This window comes from Gobio gobio (genome assembly GCF_949357685.1).
Source record: "Gobio gobio genome assembly, chromosome: 20".
NCBI lineage: Eukaryota > Metazoa > Chordata > Actinopteri > Cypriniformes > Gobionidae > Gobio > Gobio gobio.
In genome coordinates this window covers 38,781,327-38,801,874 of record NC_137113.1, presented here as the reverse complement: position 1 = coordinate 38,801,874, position 20,548 = coordinate 38,781,327, and the positions used below count along the sequence as shown (strand labels likewise).

The following is a 20,548-nucleotide window of genomic DNA, read 5'->3' as shown; positions in this document are numbered from 1 at the left end:
AGGGAGATAATGGAAGAAAATCCTTGATGCAAGACCAAAACAGCCAAAACAATGTGAAAAGCTAAGCTATAAAAATACAACTGAGACAGAAATGGATGAGAACCAAGGAAGAATCTGGCCTGAAGAGCAGAACATAAAAGAACAACAACAAATGCATCTTGCCGAGCAAATCTCATGTTTGCCTGCATTGGTTTGTGGGATAAGAAACAATGCAGAATTCCTCAATGCATTTTATACCTTATAATGAGAGTCAACAAGGGTGGGTATGTCTCTACAGACCCCCTGAAGCATTTGAAGAGAAGAGACAGATTCTGAATCACTCCAAATGCACTGATCAACAGTGACAGACAAAATGACTTGAAGATCTTCTCTGGCTATAAAGTGGAATTTCCGCTATATTAATTTCTACAATGAAATATTTCTGTTTTGGCCCACCTCTCAATCCTATATTTGCATACTTATTTCTGGCCTTTGATGTGCTAAGTATTTTTGATTTCATAAACTCCATAGAAATCTCCTATGGACTTACATTGTTAGAATGTTCATCAAATATAACATAGGTTGAAGGTTAAAGGTGCACTGTGTACATTTTAGCGGCATCTAGTGGTGAGGTTGCAAATTGCAACCACCCACCCCTTCCTTTCGAAGCACATAGAGAAGCTACGGTGGCCGACACAGGACAAAGATGTCGTCGTCTGAGACAGCAGAAAGTAGCTAGCGCTCTGTAGAGCAGTTTGTCCGTTTAGGGCCACTGTAGAAACATGGCGTCGCAAAATAGCGACTTCACTCTAAGGGGACACGTGGTGTATGTAGATAGAAATGTCTCTTTCAAAGGTATTAAAAAATATAGGTTCATTATGTAAGGTCTTTATACACCACTGAAAACAGTTATGTATATTATATTGCATTTCTGTCAATAGATCTTCATAAATATTACACACTGCACCTTTAAGTGTGCTTAATTTTATTGAATGTGCACTTCACTGACATAAAAGTATATTTTTGAAAACAAAAGTCTTACGGGTTACGGGCAACATTATGGTCTGGGCGATTTTAATTGTTCAAATTCACAAATTATGAACTTCCACATGATATAAAGACTCAAAAACAACTCGACTGACAGCAAAAGGGAATCTGAGAACTCAAGGAGAAAGAGGGCGTACCTTGTCCTTGGTTGGCGCCAGGATCTCTTCGATCATCATGCTGTCACGGGCGAAGGAGCTCCGGTTGAGTGTATTGGACCTATCCGAACTGAAGGAGCGCAGGCTGTTGGCATTTACATTAATACCATACAGTGCGGGGGAGTGACAGTGAAATACACACAAAACACACATACACACACAGACACACACAAACACAAAACAAAAACACTCATTATTGCATGCAACTTCCAGGGAAATAGATGCACAATAGCCTAAACAAGGATTCAAGAGAGACATTTGTAGTGGTGTGATGGTTTAGACATTAAGAGAAAACAGGAGAAAAGCTGTCTACAGATGAATTGACAGATGTGCAGCATCTTAAATGATACGCTGGTTAATATTTGTTATGACTTGATTTTGAATGACTTAATGAATGAGAGACAAACTCGGAGCATGATGGCTTTTAAACATTAAGCAAATTGATCCTTCACTAAACCCCGATTTAAAATGTTACTGACCAATCCTTCCACAGCTGTAGTTACTTTACACATTATCAGGCAAACTTTAGCTTTTTTCTAATGTAAATCTAAGGAGGATCTGCGTGTTTGAAAAGTTCAGAAATGAACCAAAAACACATTATTGGAAAATGTTATTGCCAAAGAACTTATAATAGTTGAGACAGATTAAACATGGTACTTTATCGTTTACAGATATTTAAATACATCTTTAAAAGTTGATGCCATGAATTAAACTTTCCGTATTCCCAAATAAACATGCAGAACATCAGTAAGAACTTAATACTTCAGTAAATCAGTAAATTAAATACTTCTAATTTAACATAATTTCATTTATGCATTGATTCATGCCACTGTGTTGATACTAAGAATGCACAGATGTTTAAAATTCCAGCCAATAAAATAAATTCATCATTTTAATAATAATTTGATAATCTAAATTCTTTACTATTTTGTGTATAAAATATTTATTTGTAATAGTTCATGTGAATTTAACATAACATTTTAATAGTAATATCTTTAAAATATTACTTATATATTTTACTTATATATATTTTCAAGTGAATTTAGGCATTGACAATAAAATGTACATATAAATATATTTTCTCTTTGAGATTTGCTAAAAAAAATGATTTAAAGGTGTTATTAATCAAACAATGCAATTATGAGTTTTTCAACTTTGATTTTAAGCATTAGATAAACTAAACATACAAAATACAGGAAAATGAGCACAATTATATATGCAATACCACTATGTATCCAAAATTGACTGATAGCAATAAATAAATATAAAAAAATATACAGCAAAAAAAATCTTCAAAATTATGGCCGATTAAGATACTTTCAATGTTGCAATCCATTCCAGCACATATAATAATAATAATATCAGATCAATTTTCACTGCTCTTTAAGCACATTTTACTGAAAATGACTGTTTGTGGAAACGTATAATTCATATGGGATATTCTGTAAAATAGTTTGAGAGTAACAGTTATCAAGCTAGATATCAAGCTAAAACAGATCTGGAATTTGGTTATTGTATCATTCTTGATTTTAGCCTTCATTTCTATTTACAGTAAGGCCAGGTGCATTAATGCAGGCTGAGCTAACATGCACATGCTCTTTCCTAAAGCTGTGCCCAATCAGAAATCAATATGATGTGGCGGTTCTCATATTCGGTTCTCAGTTCACAGCAAAACCTGGCACTGCCTGACTACCAGAGGAGAATCGGTTTCTTGTGAACATGTACTGCGGTCTGTGAGTTTGCTGATTTAATGGATGAGATTTGATTCAGCTGATGAGGCTCTTCATGCATCCCTGGAAGCTACATTGAGAAACTATTTGGCACAGTAACTGGACTCAAAGGGACAAAAACTGAAATGTTTACGACCTGAGAAAAAGAAAAAAAAACTTGACAAATCAGGTTCACACACCAAACTGTCAACATAAACCTAAAATTGAAAACCATGAAAACCAATTGAAACCATAGTCCACAGACAACAAGAATGTGTATTCTTCATCAAAAGAAAAACAATGTACAAAGCACAGTACACAACAATGGTTTCAGAATGACTCGGGATAAGGGGTGAAAAGGGTCGGAAGCATCATGCCCTCTTACCTGACTTTAGGACTACGGTCAGAGTTTAGAACGGAAGAGGAAGAACAAAGGAAATTGAAGGTAACAAATCAGAAATGCAGTGGTTGAATGAGACAGGCTCTCATGTCTGGTGTTGCATTGTGCTGTACTCTCACACACACTAATTAACTGGGAATTCTACTTCTCTTTTACTTTTGAATCCATTAGGATGTTATCTTATAAGCATATATAAAGAAAAGAACAAAGATACCTATATCTCAAGCAATTCTCTGTATGGTAACTGGAGAGATGGCATCCCTAATAATGATTAAAGGGTTAGTTCACCCAAAAATGAAAATTATGTCATTTATTACTCACTCTCATGCCGTTCCACACCCGTAAGACCTCCGTTCATCTTTGGAACACAAATGAAGATATTTTTGTTGAAATCCGATGGCTCAGTGAGGCCTGCATAGCCAGCAATGACATTTCCTCTCTCAAGATCCATAAATGTATTAAAAACATATTTAAATCAGTTCATGTGAGTACAGTGGTTCAATATTAATATTATAAAGAGACAAGAAAGAGTTATGAATTAGTGTGTTGAATCATGATTCGGATCGCGTGTCAAACCGCCAAACTGCTGAAATCACGTGACTTTGGTGCTCCGAACCGCTGATTCGATACGCTCCGAAGCTTCATGAAGCAGTGTTTTGAAATCGGCCATTACTATATAAATCGTTATTTAGTTTTTTTGGCACACCAAAAATATTCTTGTCGCTTTATAATATTAATATTGAACCACTGTACTCACATGAACTGTTTTAAATATGTTTTTAGTACATTAATGGATCTTGAGAGAGGAAATGTCATTGCTGGCTATGCAGGCCTCACTGAGCCATCGGATTTCAACAAAAAATATCTTCATTTGTGTTCCAAAGATGAACGGAGGTCTTACGGGTGTGGAACGGCATGAGGGTGAGTAAAGAATGACATTATTTTCATTTTTGGGTGAATTAACCCTTTAAGAATAGAGCCTCTGCTCAGTTTTGGAGCACCCCTTTCCCAACACTGGGAAACCTTTTCTGATCATAATGTTTATTGTGTTGCTATAGTGATAGGATGATAATTCGTTTCTTGTTATGGCCAATAACAAAAAAAAATGTTATGGCCAATAACAAAAAAATAGCTAATAAATAGATTTTTTTTAATTCTCTCTATAAAAAAAGAAAAGAAAATTATAAATAAAAAAACACTTAAAACTACAATAGGTAGTTAGTACGCTACATGTGAAGTTATTAACTTAAATATATATTACATTAATGCTGAATAATAAAAGTAAAATAAAAATTATTTAAAAATGTTAAAATTAAAATGGCAGTGGTGTAAAGTGTTTGAGTAAATGTAATTGGTTACTGTACTTAACTACTTCGTAGTTTTACTGAGTTTAGCTACTTTTACTCTGTATTTGACTACGTTGTTGAATAAGTACATGTTATTTTTACTCCAATACATTTACTCGTTACATTTTGTATGGCACCAAACTTTTTCTGCAGCAGTTTATTTCTGCTACAAAAGAAGTGATATCGCCATCTAAGAGCATGGAAGGTACTATATCTTATGGAAGGATATCCTTCCATAATATGTTGTGCACTTGTGCGAATGTGAGTGCATTAGCAGGTAGTAGTGAATCACAGTTGTTTCACATACTTACATTAGCATAAAATAGCCTTGTTGACAAGTTTAGGTGAGTACAGGCAAAATGCACAAGATATAGTACCTTCCATGCCCTTAGATGGCGATATCACTTCTTTTGTAGCAGAAATAAACTGCTGCAGAAAAAGTTTGGTGCCATACAAAATGTAACGAGTAACTGCATTAATATAAGGCCGAAACCAGCACATCCAGTGCAAGTCTTTGACTATTTCATTTGACTTAAAATTATTTTATTTATCCGTTATATTGAAGAGATCTTTTTTTAAGGATATTGGTTTACTTATGGCCTTTTTTAACACTTGAGTTTAACTGAGATTTGAGTGTTGTGGACGTTTTTATTCTGATTCTCCTCGAAAAAACAACTGTTTCTTGTTTTACACTGGCATGTCTCTTAGGTGATGAGGACTAGTGCATCTTTGAGCCATCATTCAGTATGAGTGAATATTTAAGTACTGTTAAAATCAGATACTCTAACCTGAAAATAACTTGCACTGACACATCTTAAAATATGTCACTGCCATTGTTTTGACTCAAGCTGCACACCAGTAATGTTTTTTTCTCTAAGGCACATTTATAAAAGATACTTTTATAGCCTAATCCTGACTTAATCTAATGTTGCCTTCACGTGCAAATTTCTTATTTCCTACTTCAGAAATCGTGTTTACGAGCTTGTTGCATTCAACTGCTTTGATGTCGGAATGAACAGGAATCATGAAGGACACCAGGTTTATTCTTGCCTATTTATTGGGAAAATCTTATTAAAACCAAAATAATGTAGTGTCACATGCACTGACAAATATAAACATTTACAATGCCAGATTCTGACATTTCGGTCAAATGCAGGCTATTTCCGCTGTGTATAAAACATACAATACGCTTCAAATGATTACTCATATATGTAAATATGCACTACATTATTGACAAGAGAAGACGATCTAGCTGTTTTGGGGAAAAAACTAATAAATCATGCCTTTCTCAGCAGTAGTTCTCCCCGCCACCATGTTTAAAGTTTATGGCACGCCCATCTCCGGAATTTGGGTATAAAAATTATTTCCGAACTTCCCAGTGGTAAACATGACATCAGAGGGCGTTCATGTGCAATTTTTACATCGGAGACTCGTATTTACGATAATTCCGATAGCATGTGAAGGCAGCGAAGTCTGTGAAACCGGGCCTAAGACTTTTACTCAAGTCGTATTGGAATTGGTGACTTGTAATGGAGCCATTTTCATTCTTTACTCAAAGTACTTTTACTCAAATATGGTTTTCAGGTACTCTTTACACCTCTGTAAAATGGGAGAAAATAATTAAATATGAGATATTGGGCAATAAATATATCCTATACTGGACAACACTGATACATTAAAAATAATCACAGATTATTCCGTCGAAAACCACTATGGTGCATAAATGTGTGGTCGACCCCTTAAAAGGATAAATGTCACATGACATTAAGCAGATGACATCCAAACCCTGCATTTCTAGCCCACAATTCTTGTTTTCATTGAGACATTATTTGATTTCAAAAGATAAAATATACTTTTATATAATAACATTAAGTCATTAGATAAAAGGTGTCCTCTCTTTGACAAATGCTTAGGGCTGTTATTGAACATTGCGTGTAGTTTAAAATCTCACTCAACCCTTTCGATTATTGAACGCTGTCAAACTTGTGTTTGTTGGAGGGAAAATCCCCTGAAGCGAGTTACATGTAGGTTAAACATTAGCTATGGCCTTCTCACTCAACAGCACATGCTACTGAATCAAAAGATGACAGCAGGCGGCCAACACACAATGCAAATAAAGAGTCTACAGCCTTCAGATAAGATAGGAATCAGGAAATAACAGCTGGGTACTGCAAACATGAATACAATACATTCATAATGAAACCAGCTCATTTGGATTATGCCGAGTTAAAGTGAATGTTCTTCAAAACACCTCATTTTGTGTTTTACAGATAAAAAGAAAGTCATAAGGGTTTGGAAACAACATGAGGACAAGGACAATGTCTTCTCTTATCTTATGTGGACAGTTAACCTGGTCCAATAGTCTACATGTTGTGAACCCGTTATGTTTACTAGTTCCAAACTATATTGATAGAAATGTGTACTGATTCCAATAAAACTTACAGCATGCTTCCTACAGATATGATAATATGGAGTTTGAACCTACAACATTTCACACTCAAAAAAAGGCCTACATTTAAGATGTATGTATTTGAATATACATTTCCATTACACAGTTTTAACATAATGTAATAAACTTAATGTGATTCATATTTGTCAGTATAAAACACCATAAAACAGGCAAGATTCATGGCATAGTATATTATATTAACTATTTGCACCTTATTGAATTTGCACCTTATTTGAATTTATTTACATAATCATATTTTCAACCAATCAACATAAATCTGTTCATTGTGAAAACAATTAAAGTCTGTTAAAATGTTTGAACATGGTTAAAATATGGCTAGTGTGGACAATATTCAATAAGTTAAAATGTATAAAATTGAAACAAATTGGATTATTGATGATAAAGAAAAATGTATAAATATATTCCTCCTGGTTATTGTGCATTTAAAACACATTCAATGGCTTTTCACACAGTGCTTAACCGCGGGTTAACGTTGTTCTAAACCGCGCTTTTAACCCCGGGTAAAGGAACATTTAACACTTGTTATAAGCGGGGTTAGCACCGCTTTTTAACCGGAATTATGAAACCTGGAGCAGGGTTAGCACTGATTTTTGCTGCATTGCGATGCCAAATTTGTACAGTGTGAAACGACCTGATCTTAAAATGTTAAGAAAATCGTGTGCCTCATATTCACATACTTTGGATCGTCTGCGCATCGTATAGACAGTGATTTCAGTTTTTGTGGGGAAAAATGTAAAATTGTGACAGAAAATGTGATAATTGGAGTGAAGAGGAGACCTCATTCTTACCTTTATAGTCTGATACATTTTATAGTACAGTCGGCAATACTATATTTCCAAACGTATTGGGACACCTCTTAAAATCATTGAATTCAGGTGTTCCAATCAGTTCCATGGCCACAAGTGTATAAAATCAAGCACCTAAGCATGTAGACGCTTCTACAAACTTTTGTGAAAGAATGTGTCGCTCTCAGCAGCTCAGTGAATTCAAGCGTGGTACCGTGATGCCGCCATTTGTGAAATTTCCTCACGACTAAATATTCTACGGTCAACTGTTAGTGGTATTATAACAAAGTGGAAGCAATTGGTAACAACAGCAACTCAGCCATGAAGTGGTAGGCCATGTAAAATCACAGAGCGGGGTCATGAAGTTGCCAACTTTCTGCAGAGTCAATAGCTACAGACCTCCAAACTTCACATGGCCTTCAGATTAGCTCAAGAACAGAGCGTAGAGAGCTTCATGGAATGGGTTTCCATGTCCGAGGATCTGCATCCAAGCCTTACATCACCATGTGCAATGCAAAGCATCGGATCCAGTGGTGTAAAGCACACAGCCACTGGACTCTAGAGCCAGGGCTTCTCGTCCAACATCAGTGCCTGGCCTCATAAATGTGCTTCTAGAAGAATGGTCAAAAATCCCCATAAACACACTCCTAAACCTTGTGGAAAGCCTTCCCAGAAGAGTGAAGCTGTTATAGCTACAAAGGGTGGGCTAACTACACTCTAAACCCTACAGATTAATTATGGGATGTCATTAAAGTTCATGTGCATGTTAAGGCAGGCGTCCCAAAACTTTAGGCAATATAGCATTTTATATGAGGATGTGCAATGCTAGTGCCTTTATGTAAACATATGATGACACACTCGCATTCAATCGTACTCAAACATCTATGGGCAATTTTAACTCTCCAATTTACCTAACTTGCATGTCTTTGGATTGTGGGGGAAACCGGAGCCAGTTTATAAATACCCAGGATTAATTAACCCCGGGTAAATTATGAGCAGTGCGAAACATGAAGCAAGATAACCCAGGATTCTATTTAACTGGGGTTTAGAATGACCCAGGGTTAATTAGTGTGAAAAGCCCTTCAGTTTATTAGTACTATTACTCTTATCTGTTTCCTACCCGTTTCATTTGTGACAAATATGCCTTAGTGGATGGAAATTTGCAATTCAAACATAAATCTTCAATTTACAGTAGGTCTAAATATTTTTGGAGTGCAGTAAGACCTACAGCTTTCCATAGTGTGTGTTTTGCTGAAAACAGTAACAGATGAGGTGTAATTTTCATCATAATGTAAAAAACAGTTTAGACGGCAAATTCTGCATGTGATGAAAGTATGTTACCTGGCCGTGCGGCCTCCAACACTGAATCCCACGTATCCCTCTTGCGGGAGAGAGTCGTCTCCGAGCTCGCGCAGGTCTTGCGGTCCCAGGTACTTGTCCGTGTCTCCTGTCATTGCATCCTCACCTATCAGCAAAAGAAAGAATTACTACACCCTTCAGAGAAAAAGACACTCTTTACAGCAACACTGACCCTTTAAAGTCAACATGAATGGCATTCAAATCGCATTTTCCAGTTTTTCTTTGGAAATAATGTGAACGGATGAATCATAGGCAATAAGACCAGGATCAGTGAATAGGGAAAGTTTTGATTTCATGTTGGCGTTAAGAATGAATGGCTGGATCAGACCAAAATGCCCCCCACAATCCCGCAACACAATCACTGGCACGCTTCCCAAACTCTTTCATGGCTGCAGATTCATGCAATCTTTGTTTAGATTATATTATTATAAGTACAGAAATGTAAGCAAGGCACTTATAGAACATCAATACCATATGTTCCAACTAGCTCATGGTGACCATAAATCTGTTTTTAATATGCATCTATGACAACATAGATTCAAACAGGCCATACATCCTCAGAAAATGCAGTTAATGGACACCACAGCAGAGCAGCAGTGAAGTGGGTCACAGAAAAAGCTATAGATGAGAGAGAAAGACCAGAATGCAGAGAGAGGAATAGGAAAGCTTAGTCACACTGCAAGAACAAGCACCCAATTACAATTTCCTACATGTGGCTAATGTAAGATCTAAACTAATTTCATAAATAATGAAATATAATGATATATAACACAAACTTTTATTTTGGATGCGATTAATCATTTGCCCAGCACTAATATTATATACCGGTATATATATTGATTTGTTTTTGCACTTTATTTGAATTAAGATATTTTACTTTCATTTTACGGTTTTTGTTTGGCAGCCGTAGCTGCCTGTCATTTGACCGTTTTTTGATGATTTTATTTTTACAATGTAAATATAAAACTAATAAGATTTACTTTAAAATGAGAATAATGTTAAATTGTTAGTATGGACATACACCTTTAATATAATGAGCTACATATTTAATTACAGATTATTTCTGTAATTTTAAATACATTTGTATGTAATTTAAGAAAACAGAAAAAATAATGTACTGTAATTTGTCATTAATTATATAATCCTTAAAATAACAGTCAAGTTGTTAATTTACAGATATTGTTTGTAATTTTACATAGTTTTAAACTAAAAAACTAAAAAAATACTGTCCAAATTTAGAGTTATTTTCCGTAAAAGTAGGATTTTCTTTTACAGTGTAGCTATAGTTTTTAACAGGGCCATTTCAATACAATATGCAAATAAATGTATGAAAGATGACCAATCATAATTCATTATACAATCAGTTACATCAATAGTTTATCCATTTTGTATAGTGAACATAGCAAAACTGGCAAAATGCTTAATTCTAAATATCCTTAAAAACAGCTATTGATATTTCTACCTTATTTTACTCATAAAAATTGTTTTGTTGACATACATGGCCACAATGTATGTGTATATGTGTATAGGCTGGTTCAGTGGTGTTAAATAGGGGAGAACCGGGGCGAAAGTAACACGGGACGAAAGTAAAAACGCGATTTTCTCCGAGCCCTGAATACATTTGCATATCAAGCTATGACAGCACGTTCAGCACACAACCCTTGACGGATCTGCCAAATATCATGTGATTCCGCCATCGTTTCCCGCGGTTAGGTCCGAAATGCAGTTTTCAAGTACGGCAAGTAAATTAATGAAGCTGTACTTTTTTCTAATTACAAGTTGTGTTTCTTGTTTCATGTGTCACAGTAATGATCAATCTATGGGTTATTTAGTGCTTTTACACACCCTGAAGGTTTGTCTTTTCAGAGTTTTTCAGTATAAAAGTAAATCGTGTTTAAATGGCAGGACTTCCTGTCAGGACTTCCTGTCGGGACGAAAGTAACACTTGTCACTTTTGTCCCGCTATTATATATATATAATGCATATTATTCAAATTTAATTTAATTAAATTTTTATATTGTTCATACTGTTGAAGAAAAAAACGTATCAAATAGATTGACATTGCAAATAAAAAATATTCTAAACAATTCAAGTTTGTACTGTCATATTACATTTGAAACATTTTATGAACTTTAACATATAAAATGAAAATGTAATTTAATAATTTTTTTGCAAAGATAAAGAACAAAATATGTTTGCAGTTACATATTAACAAGGTCATAGTCAGGTATGTTTAATAAAAACAAGAGTAGCACCAAAAAATCTAGTTTGTATTGTTGTGTTACTTTTGACCCACCTGTGTGTTACTTTCGTCCCACCTGATGGGGTCAAAAGTAACAATGTGCAGCTTATATTCAAAGTGAAATTATACTGTAGTCGTTCTACATTTGTACAAAATACCACCTGCTATTGATAGACCACACTTGTGAGTTATTGGCCACAGCAAAAATATATCTTGGTCTAAAACATTATCTTTTAAAATTACGATTTTCTGAAAAATGGTACTTTCGTCCCTGCTCTCCCCTAATACTTTATAAAACCAGTTAATTTAGATTTGTATCATTTAATAAGGTTACTTTTTTTCAGTGTGCACTCGAAATGATTCACAAAACAAAAACGTTTGAATGTTTGAAAATGCATTCCGATTTGAATCAGATTTATTTCCACCTTTGGAAGTGGCCCAGAATCAACATCATTTTTTCTGTCATGTAATTTGTTTATGTCAAAAATCGTTATTGGGCCATATTCAACTACGTTGTGAATGCAGGCTATGAGAGAAATTGTGGGGACACAAAATTCCAACATTTACACCCCCTCCCACACACCCCCCTCCACTGTTAATCACCCTGGCAACCACCTCCCCCCAAAATCAGCCCCATGGAACTGAAACTTTCACTCTCTTTTTTGCACACACACATCCACACACAGAGATATTTCAACAATTTAATTGTGAAATGTCCTAAAAAGAACCCAAGCCTGTGCTGCCTCTTACACAATAAAACAGTTCACTAGCAACTTGAACACTACAACGTTAACAGGTCAGTAAAAGCATTTTAATTACACATAACACACACTTTAACATAATTATCCAAATAAGGATACAACATCTGTATACTTTTTAAATGAAGCTAATAAATATATCACTACAATATCATTAAAAATCAGGTTTTAGCAAACTTCTGGGGACAGTATTGTAAGTAAACTCATGCACACACACACACACACTCACACGTTTGTTTTTGTGAAATGTGGGGACATTCAATAGGCGCAACACACACACACACACAGAGAAATCATTCCTCACACTTCAGCTTCCCTTCCACCTTTAAAACTATCATGTTGTATGGCTTTGGACAGCGTGATCAAATCAGAAATAGCAGTTTGTGAAAAACAAGATCTCTTACACTGAACAGCCAAATCCATCCTTCATCTTCACACCAGCTTTAAAAATATTTACAGGTCCTCTTTGTCCTTTTTCACTACCAGAAGCCAAACTTCCTCAATCTGGTAAACTCCACACAGCACGATTATTTCCACATGTTCACTGTGGCCCTGTCCACAGTTTCTGAAGAGATCCAGTTGCTTCTTTCTGTGCACGCTTTCTTTCACACACACACATACATGCATGCATACACACACCCCTCTGCCGTAGCCTGACAGGACGTTCAAACGGTGAGGGGCTGACGTGAGCCTGATCCGAGTGAAGTCATTACAGGAGCGAGGTAACACTGAGGCAGTTTCAGAGCGAGTGTGGCAATCTGATCTCGGCATTCCTCATGCCTCAGGAGCACCCAGCTGGGGTGGGACACAATAGACATGGAAGGGGGCGTATTTCTATGGTAATTTGTGCTGGTGGTGAGGTGCTCTCTGTAATCAGACCCTGTACAAGTGAGGGACAACAAAAGAGCCCTTCTACAGGCAGCAGAACAAATAGTAAAAAAGGAGGGAGACCATGAAGAAGAAAAAACCCGCCTGCCACCTGACCACAGCCCCCCGGGGAACAGCGTTCTTGAGCTGCCAGAGTTCAAACTCCAGGAACTCAAAATCCTAACGGGAATCACGAAACACATTGCGACACCTGTTTATAATCCCAACCATGTAAACATGTTAATCCAGAATACAATTAAGAGATTTCATATAAATGCAGATCAACCTTGAATGGTATTTTACAATTTATTTGTTCGTTTTTACTAAGTTTATCTTATTTCATAGTGTCATTTTATACCCTTGCAGATTGCAAGTAAAAACAGTTTGATGGTTATTTTAAGACAGCGGTCGGGAACCTATGGTTTGCGATCCATACGTGCATCTTTGACAAAAATCATGTGCCTCGTGTGGTCTCGCACCCTTTGCCAATATATGATCGATAAAAAAAATTGACAAATCAATATATATTTGACAATCAGCATTTCAATTCCATTGTTGTACCTACCATTAAATAATGAACATTTTTCAATAAAAATATATTTCAAGTTGTATTGGCCAAAGTGTGTGTTCATTGCTGTTTATGAGTGTCACGACAGCAATCCTAGAGCTGTTGCACTCAGATTCAAGCAGCTATGTAGCTTGTTTGTGGTAATGGTAAAAATGTTAAAGTAGGCTATTATAAAAAAGTGACTGGACTGAAACATATCATTTTATTGAAACTGGTGCTCTGCTGTGCCGAGAGACATTTCACCAGGTACTTTCGCTTTTTGGATCAATGGACGATACTGCTTTAAGTTATTAATAATGAAACATGGATGAATGAGATAGTAAAGGATGTGCTTGATATTAAACATAAACATTAAAAGCGTAATAAGCCGCACAAGAGAACTGAATCTGCTACTGACAGGATGCTTTCTGCGTGCACACTCCGAGCGGAACACGGACAAGCATAGTAGCCACAGAATATGTCAAAATGCCGCATTGGTGAGTATTCACGTAAACACATTCAACGTAAGCACTGTGCGCTGTTCTTCACCCATTCAAGCTTGGAACGTACTCCACAAGAACAAAGAAAATTGTTCGTTTTCTCGAGGTGGCAAGAACAAAGTTCGTTCTGGCCAGGACATTCTATACTTCACGAGAAAAGCAGGTGCTGAACATTTCCGTTTCTCCTCATTAACCCTGCCCACTTTACATTTCTGACCAATCACACAATAGTTCTCGAACATCCACAAGAAAAAAGTTCTGCTCAGATGATGTGTCGAGAACAAGCTGCGAGAACTCCCAAACCAGGGCTGCAAGATCTATTTTCACTGTTCTTGCGGAGTATGTAATGGCCTTCACTCACTCATTCACTCACTCACTCACTCACTCACTCACTCACTCACTCACTCACTCACTCACTCACTCACTCACTCACTCACTCACTCACTCACTCACTCACTCACTCACTCACTCACTCACACACACACACACACTCACTCACACACTCACTCACACACTCACTCACTCACTCACTCACTCACTCACTCACTCACTCACTCACTCACTCACTCACTCACTCACTCACTCACTCACTCACTCACTCACTCACTCACACACACTCAAACACACACACAAACTCACACACTCACTCTCTCACACACTCACTCACTCACACACTCACTCACTCACTCACTCACACTCACTCACTGACTCACACACTCACTCACTGACTCACACACTCACTCACTCACACACTCTCGCTCACTCACACACTCACTCAGTCACACTCACTCAGTCACACTCACTCACACACTCACTCACTCACTCACTCACTCACTCACTCACTCACTCACTCACTCACTCACACATTCACTCACACTCACTCACTCACACTCACACACTCACACTCACACACTCAGTCACACACACACTCACTCACTTACTCACACACACACACACACACACACACACACACACACACACACACACACACACACACACACACACACACACACACACACACACACACACACACACACACACACACACACACACACACACACACACACACACACACACACACACACACACACACTCACACTAACACACTCACTCATTCACACTCACTCATACACTAACTCACTCACACACTCACTCACACACTGCTTTAAGATAACAGAGTTATTAAGAAACCGTAATTTAAACCGGATTTTAATTCGGATTTAATTTTTTTTATTCCTAACTATTCTCATTCCTATCTGCAGTTGATCCATTGAGAATTGATTGAATCATGGAAAGCGGCCATTACATACCAGAATGTATTCAGACCTAAATGTAAGTTTGTTAAAACAATGCAACCAAGAAAATGTGTATTAAGAAAGTGAATTGGGTCAGTTTTGGTTTTATGTTGACATAGATAAAAGCATGTGCTAAATTGATAAATGTAAAATGCTTTAAATGCAAGTGATGTTTGCCTGGGATCTGATTATTAGTGCTGCACCTCACGACTGGATAAACAGAGCTGAGCTCTTCCACTCTGCCAAAGAGAGCGAGAGAGAATCAGATGGAAAAAGCGAGCAGCGTCAGCAATGTCAAAAGGTTTTATGCCAACCAGACGTTTGCATTCAGCTGCCAATTGATGATGTGAGCAGAATTGATTCAGTCATTTTTGTCAATCCAAGATATTGTAAAAGAGACATTTTCATACAGGAATGTCAGAATGTTAAGAGTATATTCATATGACGTGTTTATTTAAGGCACAGAGGTGTAATATGTAAACAAGAAGTCATGCAAGTTATGTCAGTAATGCCCCAGGGGTATGCAGGAATATCAGTTTACAGAAACTAAACACCATGCTTCAGTCTCTACAACACACACACACACACACACACACACACACACACACACACACACACACACACACACACACACACACACACACACACACACACACACACACACACACACACATGTGTTGTTACACATATGCAAAAACTATATTCCCCAGCCCACATGTCAGAACTGTCAAAGGGACAGCAAGTTATAAACCACATAATGTGACCAGAATATCAGAGATATTCAACAAACTTTTTGCTCCTCAAAGTCAATGTCTCATATATATCTCAAGGCTAAAAATGCATTCAGAACCATGACGTTACAGTATCAAATAAATGGATACACAAAATTGTCATTCATGGCACTGACTGGAAAACTTCTATTCAATCCTTTTAGCTTACACTGAAGCTCTATGGGTTTTGACTGCAAAACAGAAATGGACCGAGCCAAACAAACGTCTGTCCAATTATCAAACAGCCAAGATTTCTGATGACAACAATTCTGCCCATAGAGGCCAGAATTATAAAGAGAGTATGTGTGAAATTGTAATTATATGTACAGATGTTAATAGAATAGCAAAACCAAGACTTAATATATGCAAGCCAATGGAGATTTGCATATTGAGGAATTTCATATTCATAAAGAGTAGTCTAGCAACTAGTACAAAGCCATATTCAACAGCCATGAAGTGAAAAGAGTCTATAACACAAAAAAAAGACTGAATAAGAAGATCTGGTTAGTTGGAAAATGTGAAAAAAAGAAAAAGGCAGGTGCTATAAGAACAAACCACACAAAATAAGAGATACCTTCATCAACATCTGAAATATAGTCCTCATTGAGCATTTCAGGCACATTGGCTCTACGGACTGTGTAATTTAAATAACAAAAATGTTAGAAATAATATGTAAATGAACAAAAATAAACTTGACATGAAAATAGACCATTTCCTTTTTACCTTCATCATCTGACATGTCCAAAACCTCGTTCATTGTTTCTGGAACATTCATTTTATGTTTTTCCGTCACTGTCTGCAAACAAAACACATAAAAAAATGCAATTGTGGATATGGCTTCATTTTGCACTGTCACATATAAAGCATGTATTTTATTATTGGCATATGTGTAGCATTATTTTTTTTTATCTGTGACACTATCACAAAAGGCCTGCGCCCCACTTTTATGCTGTGATCCACCGGCTGAAATCAGTCTGCGCTAAAGCACAGAAACACCCGGTGTACAGTATCCTGTAGAATAGCTGTATCTATATATTTAGAATATGACACAAAGTCCCTCACCACAGTAGTGTGCGTCTCTTCTGTCACGACTTTGAGCGTGTCGACCACAGAGATGTAACCCAGGCGCCTGGCAATAGCTAAGGCAGTGTTTCCATTCTGTTGGTTCAAGAAAAAGAACATTACATAATTTAGTTTTTTAGTATTATAATTAATATTTTAGTAAAATCTTTTGCATTCTACATATTTCTGTTGTACTGTGATGCCTATAGTAGATGTTTTAGAATACTAAGTAATTATTACATACAAGGTGCTACATAGACTATTTTATATAATTAATATTTCTATACACTGATGAGCCAAAACATTATGACGTGAAGCAATTACCGTTAATCATCTTCTAACAAGGCCACATATTAAGGTCTGGGTTAACAATCAGTTCTCGTAATCAACATGTTGGATGCAGGAGAAATGGGCAGGAATAAAGATCTAAGTGACTATGAGCCAAATTGTTATGGCAAAGCGACTGGGTCAGAGTACCTCTGAAACAGTGAGGCTTGTGTGTTGCTCTCGGTCAGTGGCGTTGAGAATTTACCAACAGTTATCCAAGGAGGGACAAACCACAAACCGGCAACGGGTTGTTTGGCAGCCAAGGGTCATCGATTCATGAGGGCAACAAAGGCTATCCTGTCTGGTCTGAACCAACAGAAGGTCTACTGTGGCACTGCCACATAACATTTTAATGATGGTTATGGGAGGAATCTGTCACAAAACACAGTTTTGCTCGGCTGCATATCTACCAGCAGCCATATCACCCTGTAGCCCAAGACAGGGCTGAACCTGGTTAGTACCTGGATGGGAGACCAACTGGGAAAACTAGGTAGCTGCTGGAAGAGTTGTTAGTGAGGCCAGCAGGGGGTGCTCACCCTGTTGTCTGTGTGGGTCCTAATGCCCCAGTATAGTGATGGGGACACTATACTGTCAAAAAGCAATATACTGTCAAAAAGACGTTAAACCGAGGTCCTTTGAAAAAGAGTAGGGGTGTAACCCCGTCATCCTGGCCAAATTTGCCCATTGGCCTCTGTCCATCATGGCCTCCTAATCATCCCCATAAACTGATTGGCTTCATCACACGTCTCTTCTCCACCAATCAGCTGGTGTGTGGTGAGTGTTCTGGCACAATATGGCTGCCGTCACATCATCCAGGTGGATGCTGCACATTGGTGGTGGTTGAGGAGATTCTCCCCTTCTATATGTAAAGCGTTTGAGCTTTGCAGCAGGCCAGTCAGAGTGTCTTTGATTACCCCTGTCCTCTGTCGAAAGCAGTGGAAGAAGATCGCCTGGTCCAATGAGTACCGTTTTTTCACAAAGGACAGCCATTTATTTGAGCGCCGTTTACTTGGGGAGTTATGGCACCAAGATGTACAGTGGGACAATGAGTGTGATGCTCATATCAATGACATATCACGTGACACGTGCCACCTGCCTAAACATTGTTGCAGACCCCTTCATGACAATGGTGTTCCCTGGTGGAAGTGGCCTCTTTCAGAAGGATAATGCACCCTTTCAATACCCCACACATTGTTCAGGAATGGTTTGAGGAACATGACGAAGAGTTCAAGGTGTTGCCCTGGCCTCCAAATTCCCCATCTCAATAATACTCATAATGTATATAATAACTCATAATCATAATGTTTTGGCTCATCAGTGTATAATATAATATATTCTAAAATAAAATAAAATATTCTAAAACAAAACAATAAACAAAATAAAAAATAAATGAAATGAAATTATTCAACAAAATAAAAGTAATTTAATTTAATTTAATTTAATTTAATTTAATTTAATTTAATTTAATTTAATTTAATTTAATTTAATTTAATTTAATTTAATTTAATTTAATTTAATTTAATTTAATTTAATTTAATTTAATTTAATTTAATTTAATTTAAAATTTTGCTTCCTGCTCCTTCAATGTAAGTTTATGGGATTTTTCTCTCATTTCACAGTGCACCAGGCAAAAAATCAGCAAACATCTCCTAAAAATGATTTGAGGCATCTTGTTTTGAAGAGGAGCAGGAATTCAGACTTTGTGAGACTCACCACTGTAAGCTCATTCGGAGAGGCTCCATGCTGCAGCAGAAGGTTAATGATGTGTGTGTGACCCTGCTGAGCAGCCTGATGAAGAGGTGTGTATCCATTCTGAACATGAGAGGATATGAGAGATTAAAACTTTATTTTGGACCACCGGTAATCAGAAAATATAACAAGAGACTGTTAAAGAAATGCAGTTTCTCAGCCTAACACACTGCTTTCTGTGAACATTTCAATAACCTTAGTTTTGGCGTTGACTTTAGCCTGGTTCTTCAGGAGGAAGTGCACCATCTTCACATTGCCATAGTGACAGGCGACATGCAGGGGCGTGTATGACATCTGAACCAGAACACAGAGACATACATTACTCAGTTTCCAGTCAAGCACATACATTTTTCACACATAAAAGGGGCCATAATATATTCAAAGAATGCTCTTAAATGTCTAAAAACAGTCACACTTAACCTTATAAAAAATAATAGCCCATAGACATTTTTTGAGATATAGAGATATAGTTATTAACCTTGGATATTTTTTTTTTACTTTATGACCACATAAAAGTTCAAAATAGTCTCCAGTTCAATCCTATGGGATGTTCTATAAAGCTTTTCTGAATCAGCAACAATAACAAGGAGGGCGGAGCTTAGTGAATAATTTATTTATAAGTAATTAATTTCTTGCTATATGCCACACGCAAGTAATAATAAGCATTTGTTCTTTATCATTGCTCTGCCTCATTCGCTGTGCACAGAGAGGGAGTGTTTTCTGTGGGTCATTGTGCTGTTGAGTATTGATCTGTGTGCTGTCTGTCGATCTCACACTATCTCAACATATGAGAGCCGCACTGAACGACCTTGAGCCGGGGCCGTTCGATGTTTATACATGAGTGACCAATGAGGAGACTGGCCAGACATAGTATGCGGATGCATGTCACATATCTATCTACAGTACCTATCTGACAAGGATAGCAAAACCTGAGATCAACTACATTGGACATGAGGGAATGATTAATAAACATACTAAATGATTCTTATTTGAAAATGCAAAAAGATTTCTGTGATGGGTAGGTTTAGGGGATAGAAAATACAGTTTGTACAGTATAAAATCATTATGTCTATAGAGTCCCCACAAAGATACCGAAACCTAACGTGTGTGTTTGTGTGTGTCCTGGTAATCCCTTCATTATGGGGACAAAATGTCCCCACAAAGATGGCAAAATCCAAAAT

At 37.0% G+C, this 20,548-nt stretch overlaps 1 protein-coding gene across 11 annotated transcripts in view; it reads right to left on the bottom strand.

The window, feature by feature from the left end:
- The window catches only part of ank3b (ankyrin 3b), a 250,423-nt gene that overhangs the window by 34,126 nt on the left and 195,749 nt on the right, over positions 1 to 20,548 (bottom strand). For all 11 annotated transcript variants that reach the window (XM_079845616.1, XM_079845625.1, XM_079845626.1 and 8 more), the window contains 7 exons: positions 19,563 to 19,661; positions 19,332 to 19,430; positions 17,292 to 17,387; positions 16,953 to 17,025; positions 16,804 to 16,863; positions 9,233 to 9,356; positions 1,164 to 1,266 (listed from right to left, as the gene is read on the bottom strand). In XM_079845616.1, coding sequence (XP_079701742.1) covers positions 1,164 to 1,266; positions 9,233 to 9,356; positions 16,804 to 16,863; positions 16,953 to 17,025; positions 17,292 to 17,387; positions 19,332 to 19,430; positions 19,563 to 19,661 — 654 coding nt within the window. The remainder of the gene's footprint in view (positions 1 to 1,163; positions 1,267 to 9,232; positions 9,357 to 16,803; positions 16,864 to 16,952; positions 17,026 to 17,291; positions 17,388 to 19,331; positions 19,431 to 19,562; positions 19,662 to 20,548) is intronic.